Source organism: Ictalurus furcatus, chromosome 4 (genome assembly GCF_023375685.1).
Source record: "Ictalurus furcatus strain D&B chromosome 4, Billie_1.0, whole genome shotgun sequence".
Taxonomy (NCBI): domain Eukaryota; kingdom Metazoa; phylum Chordata; class Actinopteri; order Siluriformes; family Ictaluridae; genus Ictalurus; species Ictalurus furcatus.
The window spans coordinates 467,588-485,000 of NC_071258.1; the positions used below are offsets into that span (position 1 = coordinate 467,588).

General features: G+C 39.0%; 2 protein-coding genes across 2 annotated transcripts in view; one reads left to right on the top strand and one right to left on the bottom strand.

Annotated features, from left to right (window-relative positions):
* Nucleotides 1-776: 776 nt before the first annotated feature.
* On the bottom strand, nt 777-4,819 carry LOC128606352 (ADP-ribosylation factor 5). The gene is made up of 6 exons (XM_053622395.1): nt 4,639-4,819; nt 3,659-3,739; nt 3,287-3,396; nt 2,532-2,603; nt 2,279-2,404; nt 777-2,123 (listed from the first exon to the last, which is right to left on the bottom strand). Exons 1-6 carry the CDS (start codon nt 4,703-4,705, stop codon nt 2,037-2,039), a joined length of 543 nt encoding a protein of 180 aa, XP_053478370.1. The 5' UTR covers nt 4,706-4,819; the 3' UTR covers nt 777-2,036.
* Nucleotides 4,820-9,695: 4,876 nt separating this feature from the next.
* Nucleotides 9,696-17,413, top strand: part of si:dkey-30c15.2 (uncharacterized protein LOC558938 homolog) — a 14,152-nt gene continuing 6,434 nt past the window's right edge. The window contains exons 1-7 of the mRNA XM_053622399.1: nt 9,696-10,143; nt 10,575-10,618; nt 11,468-11,531; nt 13,590-13,730; nt 15,248-15,352; nt 16,031-16,092; nt 16,222-16,347. Of these exons, the coding sequence (XP_053478374.1) occupies nt 10,114-10,143; nt 10,575-10,618; nt 11,468-11,531; nt 13,590-13,730; nt 15,248-15,352; nt 16,031-16,092; nt 16,222-16,347 (572 nt within the window). The 5' untranslated portion in view covers nt 9,696-10,113. The remainder of the gene's footprint in view (nt 10,144-10,574; nt 10,619-11,467; nt 11,532-13,589; nt 13,731-15,247; nt 15,353-16,030; nt 16,093-16,221; nt 16,348-17,413) is intronic.

Below are 17,413 nucleotides of genomic sequence, written 5' to 3' on the forward strand. Positions count from 1 at the left end.
TTATTCTCAAAACTAAAGACACTAATTATACAGTTTTCTTAAAGAGTTTCTACACCTGCTTTTTTTAAGTAAACAAATAGTTAAAACTGAAATGTTTTTTGTTGTTGTTTTTGTCTAATGGAAGAACCATGGAACATTCTTTTAAAGTTCAAATACAATCAAATTTATTGGGTCATGCTGCAGAATTTTTTTTAATATAAAAATGATTTCTTACAGTTGAAAACATAAGATGTGTATATATATAATGTATAATCAAAAATTTTGCCAATGAGAAATTGTGATTTGTTTTGTTCCTCGTGGTGAATGTATTTTATGTCTAGTTGTGTCACTTCCTCAGTTGTGTAACTTCAGGCATTTTAGAAAAGAGGAAGAGATTCTTTTGTGGGTTTGGAGGTGTATACTCACTGGTCAGGTAAAATGAAGTGTTCAGGGATTAAAGCAGGTCATATTTGTAATGATATCAAAACCAACATGAGCATAAATGTATTCATCTACAGAATCAGTCATAACTTACACTTAAACTGTTTGATAACAGAAAGATTTGTGTTTCTGTGCAGTCCACCTTGGATTTAAGTTCCAGCGTAAATAAAACCTACTTCATGAACTGCTTTGTTGTTTATTTCTAATTTCTAATCGTCCTCCAAACCCTGAGAGGTGAAACTTCTGCGCTAAGGCAACAACAGGAAACACATTATGTAATCTAAACCTGTCGAATCGAAATAAAAAGAGAAGTGTGTGAGTGGGGAAACCTGACTTCAGCTCAGATCTTCATGTGAGACAGCTTCAGGAAAAAATTTATTTAAGAAAAGAAGCAGTGAAAGTTTCTACAGCAGACATGAAACACATCTTCAGCTAACATTCAAACTAAAACAAGAAGGAAAATCATCGTCAAATCACACATGCTGTCATTTCTGACGCACATCACGGCAGGACGAGGCCGCTCTGCTGTTCTGCACACCGTGCCGGATTTACAGCTTCACACCTGGACAGGTGGAGGTGATGATCTAGAACATGAGCACGCTGTAAAATACACGTGTCTAAAAGCTGCTCAGAGATCCAGCTGTTTATTCTGCAATCTGAGCTCGAGCTTGGAGAAGAGAGATGGATTCTCACAGACAGGAAGTGAATACATGCAGACAGGAAATTCGCTTGACATTTAAACCACATTATAGTCTATTATTTTTGACTGCTGCTGCTACAGAAAAACAACAGCTCGGAGGTTCAGGTTCAGGTTCGCACTGGATTAAAATATGACCATCCCCCAAGAGGAAGAAGGTTCATTTTCAATATTTTCACTTTCTTTGTAGATTAAATAAAATAGACGAGCGGCAGATCGGACACATTTTTTGTGGGACTATTTAATCTTTTTTCTGGTCAATTTTTTTCTCTTTGGCCAAAAATCTTAATTTAATCTGTAGTAAATCCTGTATAATTTACTTAATTTACTAGATGTTACCTTTAATCTGTGTGTAAAGTCAGGTTTTATTTCACTTTTCTCCCCACGACAGAAAGCGAGGACGCCGCACCGGCGCATCTTTCCATCGAGAAATATCTAGTCAAGAGCTTACTAATGTGAGATGGAGGAAGAGTTCCAGGGGGGTCAGGTAATATCAGAGAGCTCAAAACACCTACGCAACTGTCAATCATTCCAGATTCATATGTCAACTGACTCATCTGTGGTTTTTATTCGAGGAAGAAGACTTGGAGAATGTTTGAGTGATAACTCGATGTTAAAATGTAAAGATGGAGAAGATGGAGAAGGTGGAGAGCTCTGATGAATCGCTCACAGTTTTGAGGGAACATGCAGTTTAAAGCGTCATCACATATAAAACACCGTGATTCAGATGAAGCAAAAAAAGTAGAGAAATGAAGTGTAGAAAAGTAAAGAAAGACATGGCTCTCCATTACTGCTGACACACACACACGCACACACACACACGCACGCACGCACGCACACACTCTTTATAACAGAGTCTATAGATGAATGTTCTGAAAACTCCATCTCTCTCTCTCGGTGTGTGAGGTGGAGGACAGCATTAGCGTTTGGACAGCTCGTTGGATAACCAGTCCAGTCCCTCATAGAGCCCGGTTCCTTGTGTAGCACACGTGGCCTGGACATACCACTGCAGAGACAAAACACACACACACACACACACACACACACACACACACACACACACACACACAGTGAGACACACAGCAACATCTCATGGTGTGTGTGTATGTGTGTGTGAATGTGTGCACGCGTGAGTGTGTGCGTGTGAATGTGTGTGTGTACCGTTCGGCTGCGCAGACTCTGCAGGCCCAGTTTATCTGTGAGTTCGCTGACTGGCATGGCGTTGGGCAGATCCTGTTTGTTGGCGAACACCAGCAGCACGGCGTCCCTCAGCTCATCTTCCTGCAGCTGCACACACACACACACACACACACACACACACACACACACACACACACACACACAGGAAATGATGTCACGGCAGATTAATCAGAACCACATCACTCACTCGTCACACATGAAGACCAAATCTCACCATTTTGGAGAGTTCATCAGCAGACTCGGCCACTCTCTCTCGGTCATTACTGTCCACCACGAAGATCAGACCCTGAGGAGAAACCACAGCTTCATCATCATCATCATCATCATCACAGAGCTCATGAGTACACACACACGGTTTCTCAGGGGTTCTTAAGACAGTAAACTGTTCTTGCTTCTTAAAATGACTTCCTTTGGAAGATTTTGTGAAAGAAAAAAAAAAAAATCTACAGTTCCACCAGAACGTGAAACCAAAAATAAAAAGCGACTTATTTGTCATTTATGTAAAATAATTTAGAAACAGATCAAAGACAATGAAATATAAAAAGTAACATCAATTAAAAGTATATAAAATTAAGAATGTATATATAACAATATCCATTAAAGCTATATATAAAAATTGTGCACATTAAAAACACATATTTCAGAGTTATATATTTTTAATTTATTTGTTACTAGTGAAGTTTTAATAAAACATGATTTTTTAGCATTTTACTGTTTAGTGTCCGGTGATCTAGTTCTGTATAATTCCATAAAATCAAAACAGAAACGTTAAAAAATCATCCATAATAAAATTATAGAAATATATTACTATAGTCTACTATAAATTTATATAAAGGTAGCAGTGACATTAAAATAATTTAGCGCCCCAGACGAACACTGGAGAAATGTACATGTGAATAAAAATGATTTTAATTTGATCTAAAACACATTTCCTCTGATATTTTAGTTCTTTTTGAAAATATTGGGTACCTGAGTGTTCTGGAAGTAGTGTCTCCACAGAGGACGGATTTTATCCTGACCACCAACATCCCACACGGTGAAGCAGATGTTCCTGTACTCCACAGTCTCCACATTAAACCCTGGAGAAAGAAAACAACATCAACGCTGCATGGACATTTACTAACCCGGCCTCAGACCCGCACTCCTCACCGTCTGTTACCGAGGGATGAGAGTTAACATATATATCACATTTAATAATAATAATAATAATAATAATCTAAGAGATTAACGCCTGTTTAACGTCCACCTGAGAGATTTTTATTCTCTTTTATTTTTATTTATGCGGTGTAAATAATCATAAGCCGAGACAGAAATAAAGATTATAACACAGGGATTTCTCACCGATGGTAGGGATGGTTGTGACGATTTCTCCGAGCTTCAGTTTGTACAGTATTGTTGTTTTTCCCGCTGCGTCCAAACCCACTAAAACAGAACAAAAGGTTTTTAGTGACTTTGATTCAACACACAGCCTCGGATTATTCACATTCTGCTGTGCGTGTTAGTGGCCACAAAATAAGGAACAGAACAATTCATATATAAATATATACGGTAAACAAAACAAAAACAAACAAACAAATAAATAAATAAGAATGACATGAACAGATTAGGATTATTGCAGAAGAACAAAGAAACACGAGAGACTGTGATTTATATATGTATATATATATTTATTTTATGGTGAATCTGGTACAAAATAAAACAAACAAATCCACAGAGGATGCAGTAAATCAGTTTGTTAAAAATATTCATGGATTTTTTTTATTTACAGGAAAATAAACAGCTCAGAATGGGATGCTAACATTACAGCTAACTACCTTCCACAACTGCTCAGTTATAACGCGTTATAAAGCGTATTAACGATTAATGTCAGATTTTATACTAGTCAATTCTCTCCCTCTCACGCGCACACACACATATACACACATACATTTTTTATATAATATATATATATATTTTTTTTTCCACACACACACACACACACACACACACACACACATATATCTGTCTCTCTCTCTCTCTCTCTCTCTCTCACACTCACACACTCACACACACACACACACATATATCTGTCTCTCTCTCTCTCTCTCTCACACTCACACACACACACACACACACACACATATATCTGTCTCTCTCTCTCTCTCTCTCTCTCTCTCTCACACACACACACACACACACACACACACACATACATACATACATACATACATACATATCTCACACACACTGAGAGTTTCAGTAAAACTGTCCAATTAACACTAATTAACTGAACAGAATGAACTGGTCTCGCGCTACATTACACACACTTCTCACACACTCACCCATTAATATTCTCATCTGCTTCTTCCCAAAAAGTCTCCCGAAGATCGAGGAAATTGTTAAACCCATTATAATTCGGTAATTTCTACACTTTAAGCTTTAATTCTTTTAGAAACGTCGCGTCTCTTCCTCAGTTTCCTCTCTCTCTGTTGGAGCCGGTTAGAGTTTGCGCATGCGCGCTGCCACGTTGCTGCCAGAGGCCACCGTGGAAGGCATTGCGTCACTTCCTGTTCGAATTACGACATTTTGGAGAAGCCGTTTAAATCACGTGATCAAAGTCTTTATTCTTTACTCGGTTGTTGGAATAAAGTGCTGCACAATGTAAAATGGTGTTCGCAGTAAAACATAAAATACATTTTTTTAAAAAAAAGAAAAAGTGAAAGATTATTTAATTTGTGTCTTCAAGACACTCGATGGAATCCTTCAGTTACCTGTTTTTAAGGGTTTATATTTAGACACTACCTAAAACACTCACCGTCCACTTTATTAGGAACACCTATACAGCTGCAACGTTGATACAGTTATGCAATCAGCCAGTCACGTGACAGCGGCACGCAAAAAAAAAATCATATACTGTGAGGTGGCAGGTGAGTAACAGGTGTGCAAACATAGAGAGGTACAGAGCAGCACAAACAATTTGCACAGACACAAATCATTGAGAAGAGCGACCGCTGTTGAGGAAAAAAAACCTGTTCAGGTCTCGTTCGGTACTGGGTCTTATAGAGTACTGCTGGGTCTTACAGAGTACTGCTGGGTCTTATAGAGTACTGCTGGGTCTTACAGAGTACTGCTGGGTCTTATAGAGTACTGCTGGGTCTTACAGAGTACTGCTGGGTCTTATAGAGTACTGCTGGTTCTTACAGAGTACTGCTGGGTCTTATAGAGTACTGCTGGGTCTTACAGAGTACTGCTGGGTCTTATAGAGTACTGCTGGGTCTTACAGAGTACTGCTGGGTCTTATAGAGTACTGCTGGTTCTTACAGAGTACTGCTGGGTCTTATAGAGTACTGCTGGGTCTTACAGAGTACTGCTGGGTCTTATAGAGTACTGCTGGTTCTTACAGAGTACTGCTGGGTCTTATAGAGTACTGCTGGGTCTTACAGAGTACTGCTGGGTCTTACAGATTACTGCTGGTTCTTACAGAGTACTGCTTACCTGAGGAGAGTTTCTGAAACAGATGGTTCTCCAGGGTGTGTTTGTTCCATGGAAGTTTTCTAAGTTTGCTTCTTGGCCCTGTTGTTATGATTAAGACATGTTCATCTTCAGTTAATCTTCACATTTAACATCAGAATGAGGAGAAATCTCAGTGACCTCAGGGACTTTGACCGTGACACAGGTTCAACCTGAACAGCTGAAGAGTGTAAGAGGAAGTTTTTCTAATCTTCTGTCCAGTTTGGTTCCTCTGTAATCTCAGATGTTCCACCTGTTGCGTGTTCTGATGTGTGTTTCTGCTCACCATGGTTCTACAGAGTGGTTACTTGGGCAGACTGTAGACTTCATGCCAGCTTCCTGTCTCCTCTGACGCTCTGTCATCAACAGTGCGTTTCCATTCACTGGATGTTTTTTGTTTTCTACGCCATTCTGTATAAACTCTAGAGACTGTTGTGTGTAAAAATCACAGGAGATCAGCAGTTCCTGAAAAACTCAAACTAACAACCATGTCACGATCAAAGTCACTGAGATTTTTGTCTCTGTTCTGATGTTTGATGAACGTTAACTGAAGTTCTGTATGATTTTATGCGTTACGCACCTGACACATGATTGCGTGAATGATCAGGTGTACCGGAGTTCCTGTTAGAGGACGGTGAGTGTATATCCTACATGTATACAAGTAAAAGTATTTATTTTATATACAGTACATTTCTTTTTTGTAGTGTTTTTTCCTTTTGAGTTACTGCTTTTAATCTTCAATATTATACGTTCATTTGCGTGTGTATCTGACAAAGAAAACTAAAATGATGATCTGTTTATTCATGGGTGTGTGCTGTAACAGAAACTGTATGCTGATTGTATAATGTGTATAGGAGGTTATGGTGTATTTTGTGACCTACAGGCTTTAATGTTCTGCTCAGGTGTAGTGGATAACTAAGTGCATTATATATCATTGTTTAAAAAAAAAAATCTCAAACTTCCTCAACACATAATCATAACTCATACCTGAACAACATGCCCAACACCACACAGACACTCAGGAGCAGGAAAAAGATGATTGTTTTAAAATCCATTAAAGTTTATTACTTTTCAGCCTGTTCTCCAGTATGTCCTTGTCCTCCTCCTTCAGCAATGCTGTTAGACGTTTTTACCCTGAGACCTCCAGCTTCCTCAGCTCTCACACAATCAGAGAGTTTTCACTTTGAGTGTTTTTAGTCCTCGTCTTTGGCACTCTATCACTTTTAACATTCTCTCTCATTCCTCTGAGACATACTGTATCTTTAATAAACTGAATAATGTCAGTTGGGATAAAACTCGATGCAGGTTATTTTTATTGCATTATTGGAAGGAGTTACAGGAAGGAGTAGAGGTACAGTGGATAGCATCGTCTCCTCACAGCTCCAGCGTCTCAGGTTCGATCCTGAACTCGGGTTACAAGTTCCACATGTTGTCCCACTGTCCATGAGGGTTTCCTCCGGGTTCTCCGGTTTCCTCCCACCTCACAAAAACATGCAGGTAGGTGGGTTTGCTGTGCTAAATTCCCCTTAAATGTGAATGAGTGTGTGAAAGTGTGTGTGCATGGCCTGGCGTCCCATCCCGCCTTGCGCCCAGTATTCCCAGTATAGACTCCGGATCCACCGTCACCCTGACCAAGATAAAGCACTTACTGAAAATGAATGTCTGTTCATTTTAAATATTTATCTTAAGAACTATAAAATATTAACACCATTTAAGAAACGTCACTATAACGTTAACATACTTTGGCCAAAATGAGTGTAAATGAATATGACGTGCTCTATTTCTGGTTGCTCAGGTGCTCCTTCTGTCCACTAGAGGGCGTCACACACTCAGCACAGTGATGGGTTAAACACCTCATGAGCATGTTCTTGGGTTAAACCGGTGTGTTCCACTGAATACTTTACATAACCGAGTAGTCTGGTGTTTATAAACATCACCCTGAGATTATATAACACTTGATTTTACACAGAGATGAATTCATGTAGAATAAACACAAAGTGATTTATGACTAATGTGATTTTTCTGAATCTATTGTTTATTTCAGTTTTCCCCACAGTAATAATCTTATTTCCTATAAAGATGTCATATACAGTGTCCTCCATTAATATTGGCACCCTTAGTAAATATGAGCAAAGAAGGCTGTGAACAATTGTCTTTATTGTTTAACCTTTTGTTCTTTAAAAAAAAACACACACACACACACACAAATACTCTGCTCTCATGGATATCAAACAATTGCAAACACAACACAGGTTTATCTAAAAAAAAAAAATCTTTGTTAAATATAGGTGTACAAAAATTATTAGTACCCCTATGAATTCATATGTTTGAAGTATATTCCCATTTATACTTTATTTATTTAATTTTTTTAGTACACCTGGGTGACTAGGAACAGGAAATTGTTCAATCATGACTTCCTGTTTCACAGGTGTATAAATATGAGGTAACACACAGGCCAAATTCCCTTAGTCATTCATAACAATGGGTAAGAGTGAGGAGTATAGCTGTGATGTGCGGCAAAAGGTTGTTGAGCTTCACACAATGGGGCGTGTCTATAAGAAAATAGCACGAGCATTGAAAACGCCCATTTCCACCATCAGGGCAATAATTAAGAAGTTCCAGTCAACTGGAAATGTTATGAATCGAGACGTGTGTCTATATCGTCTCAACACACTGAAGAGGACGGTTCGAGTGGATAAAAAATCTCCAAGGATCACAGCTGGAGAACTGCAGATGTTAGTTGTGTCTTGGGGTCAGAAAGTCTCCAAAACTACAATCTGAAGTCACCTACATCAGCACAAGCTGTTTGGAAGGGTTTGAAGAAAAAAGCCTCTACTCTCATCCAAAAACAAACTCGAGCGTCTTCAGTGTGCAGACACTACTGGAACTTCAAATGGGATCGGGTTCTATGGTCAGATGAAACCAGAATAGAGCTTTTTGGTAATAAACACCAGAGGTGGTTTTGGAGCACACAGAGAGGTAGCCATATGGAAAAGTACCTCATGCCCACGGTTAAATATGGAGGTGGATCTTTAATGTTTTGGGGCTGTTTTTCTGCCAGAGGACCTGGACATTTTGTTAGGATACATGGCATCATGGACTCCATCAAATATCAACAGATATTAAATGAAACCCTGACTGCCTCTGCCAGAAAGATTCAAATGGGCCATGGTTGGATCTTCCAGCAGGACAATGATCCAAAACATCATCAACATCAACACAAAAATGGTTTACTGACCACAAAATCAAGGTCCTGCCCTGACCATCCCAGTCCCCTGACCTGAACCCCATAGAAAACCTGTGGGGTGAACTGAAGAGGAGAGTCCACCAGCGTGGACCTGGAAATGTGAAGGATCTGGAGAGATTCTGTATGGAGGAACGCTCTCAGATCCCTCACCATGTATTCTCCAACCTCATCAGGCGTTATAGGAGAAGACTCAGAGCTGTTATCTTGGCAAAGGGAACTAGCACAAAGTATTGACTAAAAGGGTGCCAATAATCGTTGCACACCTATGTAAGTTGAATATAATATATTTTAAAACTTCCTAAAATCTACGTCAGCATAGCTACTAAATAGAGATGTTGTTGCTTAGCCTGTGATTTCTCATGATTTTTCATTTTTCATATTAAATACACAAATACTACAATCCTAAGCTGTGGTTAGAATTTTAAAAACATAAAGCATGAGTAAATTTATTTCACAATCATACAGCTGGCGTTAACTCTCTTACATTTCATTTCAACTTTTACTAATCACACATCAGTGATTTGAAAGAACTTCAGCTCACCGATGTGTCCTGTGCACAAAAACTCTCTTTTTCATCCAAAATGTAGATAGATAGATGGGTAGATAGATAGATAGATAGATAGATGGATGGGAATATTGTCATTGAATGTTTTAAGGCACTAAACTCTTTCAACACAGTTAATTAAAAAGTCATGACTAAATGAAGGATGTAACTCTGCACACTTCTGACCGCAGAGTATTTCCACCACTTGGTGTTTAAACAGTACAGCCGTGCACACTGTCACTCCACCCAATCAGCGCCGCGCTCCTGCGTACCTGCCGCGTAGGTAAGAAACGCCACGCCCCAAAACCCGCAGTGTATTAAACAGCACGTGAAGAGGCAGCAGCAGAGCGCGTGGCAGTGCATTGTTATTGTTATTATTATTATTATTATTATTATTATTATTATTATTACACTCTGCGGTCAGGGAAGAACAATCAGTGGATTTGGGAGATGAAGATTTATGGAGTATTTCTTCAGTTTTAACTCTCTGGACATTTTCTTGGTTAATTCGGCGACATGAACTCCAGTGGATTATCAGACCAAGAGGTGACGTTTTCATTTAGTCTCGTTTTATAATAAACAGTAAAATCTTACATTAGATAAAAGCAGACAGGGTTATGATAAAAAAAAAAATTCCTCAAGGTATTTTTCATAAAGCAGTACACTGATGATCCGCCCTGGGGGTTAGGCGTGTTCTGAAGTGAGCAGTGTGTATTTATTTATTTATTTAGTTGTATATCATGGTGGTGTTGTTATTGTTACTCAGCTACAGCAGTGATTAATGATCAGCTCCAGGTTTTATTTCTGGCAGTGAAGGTGAGCGGAACAGGGGAGCTGATTAATCATGAACTCTGCGATAACACATCCCTGATCTCAGTCCTGCGCTGTTGTCTCGTCTCAGCCTTGTGCAGGTTTTAGTGTTTGTGTTCTTTAAGTCCTCTGAAGTTAATCTCATGTGGGTTGTGTGTTTACTGCAGATCACAGCTCTCTCTTCCGTGTATGTCTCCTGTCTCAGTTTAAGGTCAGTTTCACTTTGAGTTCGAGTCTCACTGTACACACGATTAACATTTAACCCACACCTCTGTCCCATGCCATTACACAGCTTCATATCACAGCACTTCAATCACTTTATCAAACAGAAACACTGTGTGTGTGTGTGTGTGTGTGTGTGAAAGTCAGTGAGATAAAAATGATTTGCAGGGTCACATGCTGTATATTTGACACCAAAATAAAACAATATAATTCTACTGGTTCCTATAAAAGAAAACATATATAAGAAGGAGCTGCGTGTAACATGAACAGCAGAACAAACTCAGCTCGTAAAAATAAGTTGACTTTATTCTTAAATAGCCTACACACTGAAAAGGAAACTAAACCGAAGTCAAGTATAAAATCTCGCAGGTATGAGCGATGACCACACGTCACTCACCTTAAAGTATGCAGCATTCATTTCACACACACACATTTATAGATGAGATGAACGATCACTTTGTTTTAGATCATATTTCCCCATAATATTTTATACATTTTATTCACACTGTCGTGTGTGTTATTGTGTGTTATGATATCATGTTTAAAAATGTGAGTTTAGAAGTGTGTGTGTCGCTTTATAACAGTAACGTGATAAGAGTTCATAAGAGTTAATAAGACAGAGAGATGAGCCTCATGAAGCTGTGAATGAAAATGAGTTTGTAAATAAACCCACTCCTCATTTCAGCACCGCTTCCCCTGGACAGCGGTCCATCTCTCCATCTCCACATCGCCATCACCTCACACACATCCTGTCACTGCAGTGTTGCAGTGTTTGATCATAACCTCAACACCGCAGAGTGTTCTATCAGTGTGCAGTAAAATATTATTTTATTTACAGTTTAATAGGGAGCTGCTCTGTTTTCATCACCTCAATTATGAAGAGAGAAAAGCTCAAAGAACAGGTAATACTGAATAACCACATCATTATTGTGTGTGTGTGTGTGTGTGTGTGTGTGTGTGTCTCACCTGTAGCTCACCTTGGATTGCTTAAGAGCGTTCTGTGTTTGTCAGGTTTTACTTTTATTGATTTAAGATAACACAGATGCACAGACGCGTGACTCTTCCTCCATCACCTGAAGATAAAAGCACAGCACGGGTTCAGAACCTGACAGAATGTTCTGAAAGCTCGGAGTATTCCTTACATGTATATTTGAACACAAGATTCGGACTCTATAACCACAAACACTGCCAGTAAATTCCCCTCAAATGTGTTTGTGTTTACAGCGCGTGCAGTACACAACAGATACGCTCAGATTTCTATTTATAGATAATAATAATATAATACAGTATATTATATTATTATTCATTTTATCGTTGGGACACAAATTCAACATGAAATTGAACAGTAAAATAATAATTATAAATATACTGTATTTGTTTCTAAACTCATATTTAATCATGTAGGATCATAATTCTATTTCATAAATATTCCTTATTACAAAGAATTTTATATTAAATATTATTAAACATATAAAACATTTAGTAATTTATTATTTGAAAATAATTACAGTGTTTTATATATCATTTATTATAAAAATATTTATAGTTCTTTATTTATAATAAATAATGTATAAAAGACTGTAATTATTTTAGAATAATAACTAAATAAATGATATATTTATATATAGTATATGTTAATGTATGTGTGTGTGATTGTGTGTGTTTATGTCTGTGAGATAATATATGATTGTGTGTGTGTGTGTGAGAGAGATTATGTATGTTTGTGTGTGTGTGTCTGATTGTGTGTGTGTGCGATTATATGTGTGTGATTATGTGTGTGTGTGTGTGTGATTGTGTGTGTGTGTGTGTGTGATTATGTGTGTGTGTGTGTGATTATGTGTGTGTGTGTCTGATTATGTGTGTGTGATTATGTGTGTGTGTGATTATGTGTGTGTGTGTGTGATTATGTGTGTGTGTGTGTGATTATGTGTGTGTGTGTGTGTCTGATTATGTGTGTGTGTGTGATTATGTGTGTGTGTGTGTGTCTGATTATGTGTGTGTGATTATGTGTGTGTGTGTGTGTGATTATGTGTGTGTGTGATTATGTGTGTGTGTGTGTGTGTGTGTGATTATGTGTGTGTGTGTGTGTCTGATTATGTGTGTGTGATTATGTGTGTGTGTGTGTGTGATTATGTGTGTGTGTGATTATGTGTGTGTGTGTGTGTGTGTGTGTGTGTGATTATGTGTGTGTGTGTGTGTGATTATGTGTGTGTGATTATGTGTGTGTGTGTGTGTGATTATGTGTGTGTGTGTGTCTGATTATGTGTGTGTGTGTGATTATGTGTGTGTGTGTCTGATTATGTGTGTGTGATTATGTGTGTGTGTGTGTGTGTGATTATGTGTGTGTGTGATTATGTGTGTGTGTGTGTGTGTGTGTGTGTGTGTGATTATGTGTGTGTGTGTGTGTGTCTGATTATGTGTGTGTGTGTGTGATTATGTGTGTGTGTGTCTGATTATGTGTGTTTGTGTGTGTGTGTGTGTGTGTGTGATTATGTGTGTGTGTGTTTGATTATGTGTGTGTGTGTGTGATTATGTGTGTGTGTGTGTGTGATTATGTGTGTGTGTGTGTCTGATTATGTGTGTGTGTGTGTGTGTGTGATTATGTGTGTGTGTGTCTGATTATGTGTGATTGTGTGTGTGTGTGTGTGATTATGTGTGTGTGTGTGTGTTTGATTGTGTGTGTGTGTGTGTGTGATTATGTGTGTGTGTGTGTCTGATTATGTGTGTTTGTGTGTGTGTGTGTGTGTGTGATTATGTGTGTGTGTGTCTGATTATGTGTGATTGTGTGTGTGTGTGTGTGTGATTATGTGTGTGTGTGTGTGTTTGATTGTGTGTGTGTGTGTGTGTGTGATTATGTGTGTGTGTGTGTCTGATTATGTGTGTTTGTGTGTGTGTGTGTGTGTGTGTGTGTGTGATTATGTGTGTGTGTGTTTGATTATGTGTGTGTGTGTGTGTTGCAGGCGAAGCCTCTGATCCAGCTGGCTCTAGCGGACCTCCTGGCCTCTCTCTGCCTCAGCATCACAGCTGTGATGAACCTGCTGTGGTCTGGAGCGGTGAGGAACAGTGAGGTGGTGTGCAGCGCAGGATTAGCTCTGTCTCTGGTGAGGAATCACATCATGTGAGAATGAAAAACTGCAATGAGGCTCATAAAGCAGTCATAAACACACACACACACACACACACACACACACACACACACACACCTCTAACATGTTTAGTCATGATGAGGTTTCTGTTTAATGCTGAAATGTAGATATGAAGAGAATAATGCAGCATGGCACTGTTATACATCTCACCTATACACACATCAGCCTTGTGTCACAATAAACACATGAATAAATAGCAAAAAAGAATATAATATAATATTACTGTATAAGGCTGTAACATGAGTTTATATTAATGCGCTGGTTCTAATACGTTATCGTTTCTATAGTAACAGTAACTCATTCGCAGGGGTGTGTACAGTGCACGCTCCACTGGTAATAAAAAAATCTTAAAAATCTTTCATATGCTGAAGTTTTCTGTGAGGAGGAATGTGTTTATATAACGTGGTGCTGTGTGTTACTGTGTGTTGTGTGTTACTGTGTGTTGTGTGTTACTGTGTGTTACTGTGTGTTACTGTGTGTTGCTGTGTGTTGTGTGTTACTGTGTGTTGTGTGTTACTGTGTGTTACTGTGTGTTGTGTGTTACTGTGTGTTACTGTGTGTTGCTGTGTGTTGTGTGTTACTGTGTGTTGTGTGTTACTGTGTGTTACTGTGTGTTGCTGTGTGTTGTGTGTTACTGTGTGTTGTGTGTTACTGTGTGTTACTGTGTGTTGTGTGTTACTGTGTGTTGCTGTGTGTTGTGTGTTACTGTGTGTTGTGTGTTACTGTGTGTTACTGTGTGTTACTGTATGTTGCTGTGTGTTGTGTGTTACTGTGTGTTGTGTGTTACTGTGTGTTACTGTGTGTTGTGTGTTGTGTGTTACTGTGTGTTGTGTGTTACTGTGTGTTACTGTGTGTTACTGTGTGTTGCTGTGTGTTGTGTGTTACTGTGTGTTGTGTGTTACTGTGTGTTACTGTGTGTTACTGTGTGTTGTGTGTTACTGTGTGTTACTGTGTGTTGTGTGTTACTGTGTGTTACTGTGTGTTACTGTGTGTTGTGTGTTACTGTGTGTTACTGTGTGTTACTGTGTGTTGTGTGTTACTGTGTGTTACTGTGTGTTGTGTGTTACTGTGTGTTACTGTGTGTTGTGTGTTACTGTGTGTTACTGTGTGTTACTGTGTGTTGTGTGTTACTGTGTGTTACTGTGTGTTGTGTGTTGTGTGTTACTGTGTGTTACTGTGTGTTGTGTGTTACTGTGTGTTACTGTGTGTTGTGTGTTACTGTGTGTTGTGTGTTACTGTGTGTTACTGTGTGTTACTGTGTGTTACTGTGTGTTGTGTGTTGTGTGTTACTGTGTGTTGTGTGTTACTGTGTGTTGTGTGTTACTGTGTGTTACTGTGTGTTACTGTGTGTTGTGTGTTACTGTGTGTTGTGTGTTGTGTGTTACTGTGTGTTGTGTGTTACTGTGTGTTGTGTGTTACTGTGTGTTACCGCTTCATCAACTCATCTCTGTGTCTCTGTCTTCATCTCTTAGACGTTTTATTACGTCTCGTTCCTCCTCGTCATCGTGTATGCCTGTGAGTCAGCACACAGCCTTCAGGGATGGAGGGAGGAAGATGAGGGAGATTTCACACATCAGGTGATCACTGACATAAACACACACACACACACACACACACACCCACACACACACACACACCCATTAGATTAATTAAAGGAAAATGTACTAAAATGAATTTTTATACACAGTATTTATGGAACAACTTTCAGAACAGTAATTTATAATAATCACGTTTACTGTAAATTCACTTCCAGTTAAAATGTGTTTAAACTTTTTGTGTTTAATGAGTGTTTATCGAAACTCGAGGTTTTGTATTTGTGATGTGATTAAAATCGCTCTGCACACGTCGGGGATTTCCGGAGGGTTGTGAATAAAACAAGGGTCATGTGAGAGGAAGGGAAGTCTCCTTTCTGTTTAAAAATTACCAAAAATGCACAACCTTAACGCTTTTATTTCTCCTCGTTAGTCTCATGTCATAATGCTCTCTGTCACTAACGATTAACGTGATTTTCAATTATATTATTTATAAAAGAAAAATGATATTAAAGAAAAGTAAATGCTTCAGTTCAGTTGATCTGAATTGCATGAAATCAAAGTGGCATCTGGAACCTCAGACATTCTCTCTAGCTAAGAACGCTGATAAGGTCGCGAGTGAGCGTATTTATACTGTATAAATATGTAAATGAGGTTTATAATGATATGTGTAATGTATGTAGATGAGAGTTGTGATTATAGTTTGAATAAACGTTGTTCTAGTGTCCGATCTCTCAGGACAGCAGGAGGAGGAGGAGGATCAATCTGCTGTACGTCCTTGTGTGGTGAGGAACTGAACTCAGATCAGACACCATTAACTAATCTCAACTAACAACATGATAATATATATATACTGTACACACACACACACACACACACACACACATTCATTCACTTATTCCCTCCCTCCTCAGGCTGCTACCTGTGATTGGATTTGTGGTCTACATCAAGACAGTTTCTTTTTCTTTGACGTCTCTTATTCCATCACAACACGCCTCTAATTATAAACAAAGTGTTCATAACGCTCGCTTCTGCAACAGGTACACATTAACACACACACACACACACACACACACACACACACACACACACACACACACACTTACATATTTACAGCTCGAACAGAAAGTCATAGCATGGGAAAATCTTCAGGACCGAGGAGTTTACAATTTGTAGTGTCTTCTCTGTAAAATGACGAGATGCAAGTTTCAGAGGGAGAGAATAGAGAGAGAGAGAATAGAGAGGGAGAGAATAGAGAGAGAGAATAGAGAGGGAGAGAATAGAGAGAGAGAGAATAGAGAGGGAGAGAATAGAGAGAGAGAATAGAGAGGGAGAGAATAGAGAGAGAGAGAATAGAGAGGGAGAGAATAGAGAGGGAGAGAATAGAGAGAGAGAATAGAGAGGGAGAGAATAGAGAGGGAGAGAATAGAGAGAGAGAGAATAGAGAGAGAGAGAATAGAGAGAGAGAATAGAGAGGGAGAGAATAGAGAGGGAGAGAATAGAGAGAGGGAGAATAGAGAGGGAGAGAATAGAGAGGGAGAATAGAGAGGGAGAGAATAGAGAGAGAGAATAGAGAGAGAGAATAGAGAGGGAGAGAATAGAGAGAGAGAGAATAGAGAGGGAGAGAATAGAGAGGGAGAGAATAGAGAGAGAGAATAGAGAGGGAGAGAATAGAGAGAGAGAATAGAGAGAGAGAATAGAGAGGGAGAGAATAGAGAGAGAGAATAGAGAGGGAGAGAATAGAGAGAGAGAATAGAGAGAGAGAATAGAGAGGGAGAGAATAGAGAGAGAGAATAGAGAGGGAGAGAATAGAGAGGGAGAGAATAGAGAGAGAGAGAATAGAGAGGGAGAGAATAGAGAGGGAGAGAATAGAGAGAGAGAATAGAGAGGGAGAGAATAGAGAGAGAGAATAGAGAGAGAGAATAGAGAGGGAGAGAATAGAGAGAGAGAGAATAGAGAGGGAGAGAATAGAGAGAGAGAATAGAGAGGGAGAGAATAGAGAGAGGGAGAATAGAGAGGGAGAGAATAGAGAGGGAGAGAATAGAGAGAGAGAATAGAGAGGGAGAGAATAGAGAGAGAGAATAGAGAGGGAGAGAATAGAGAGAG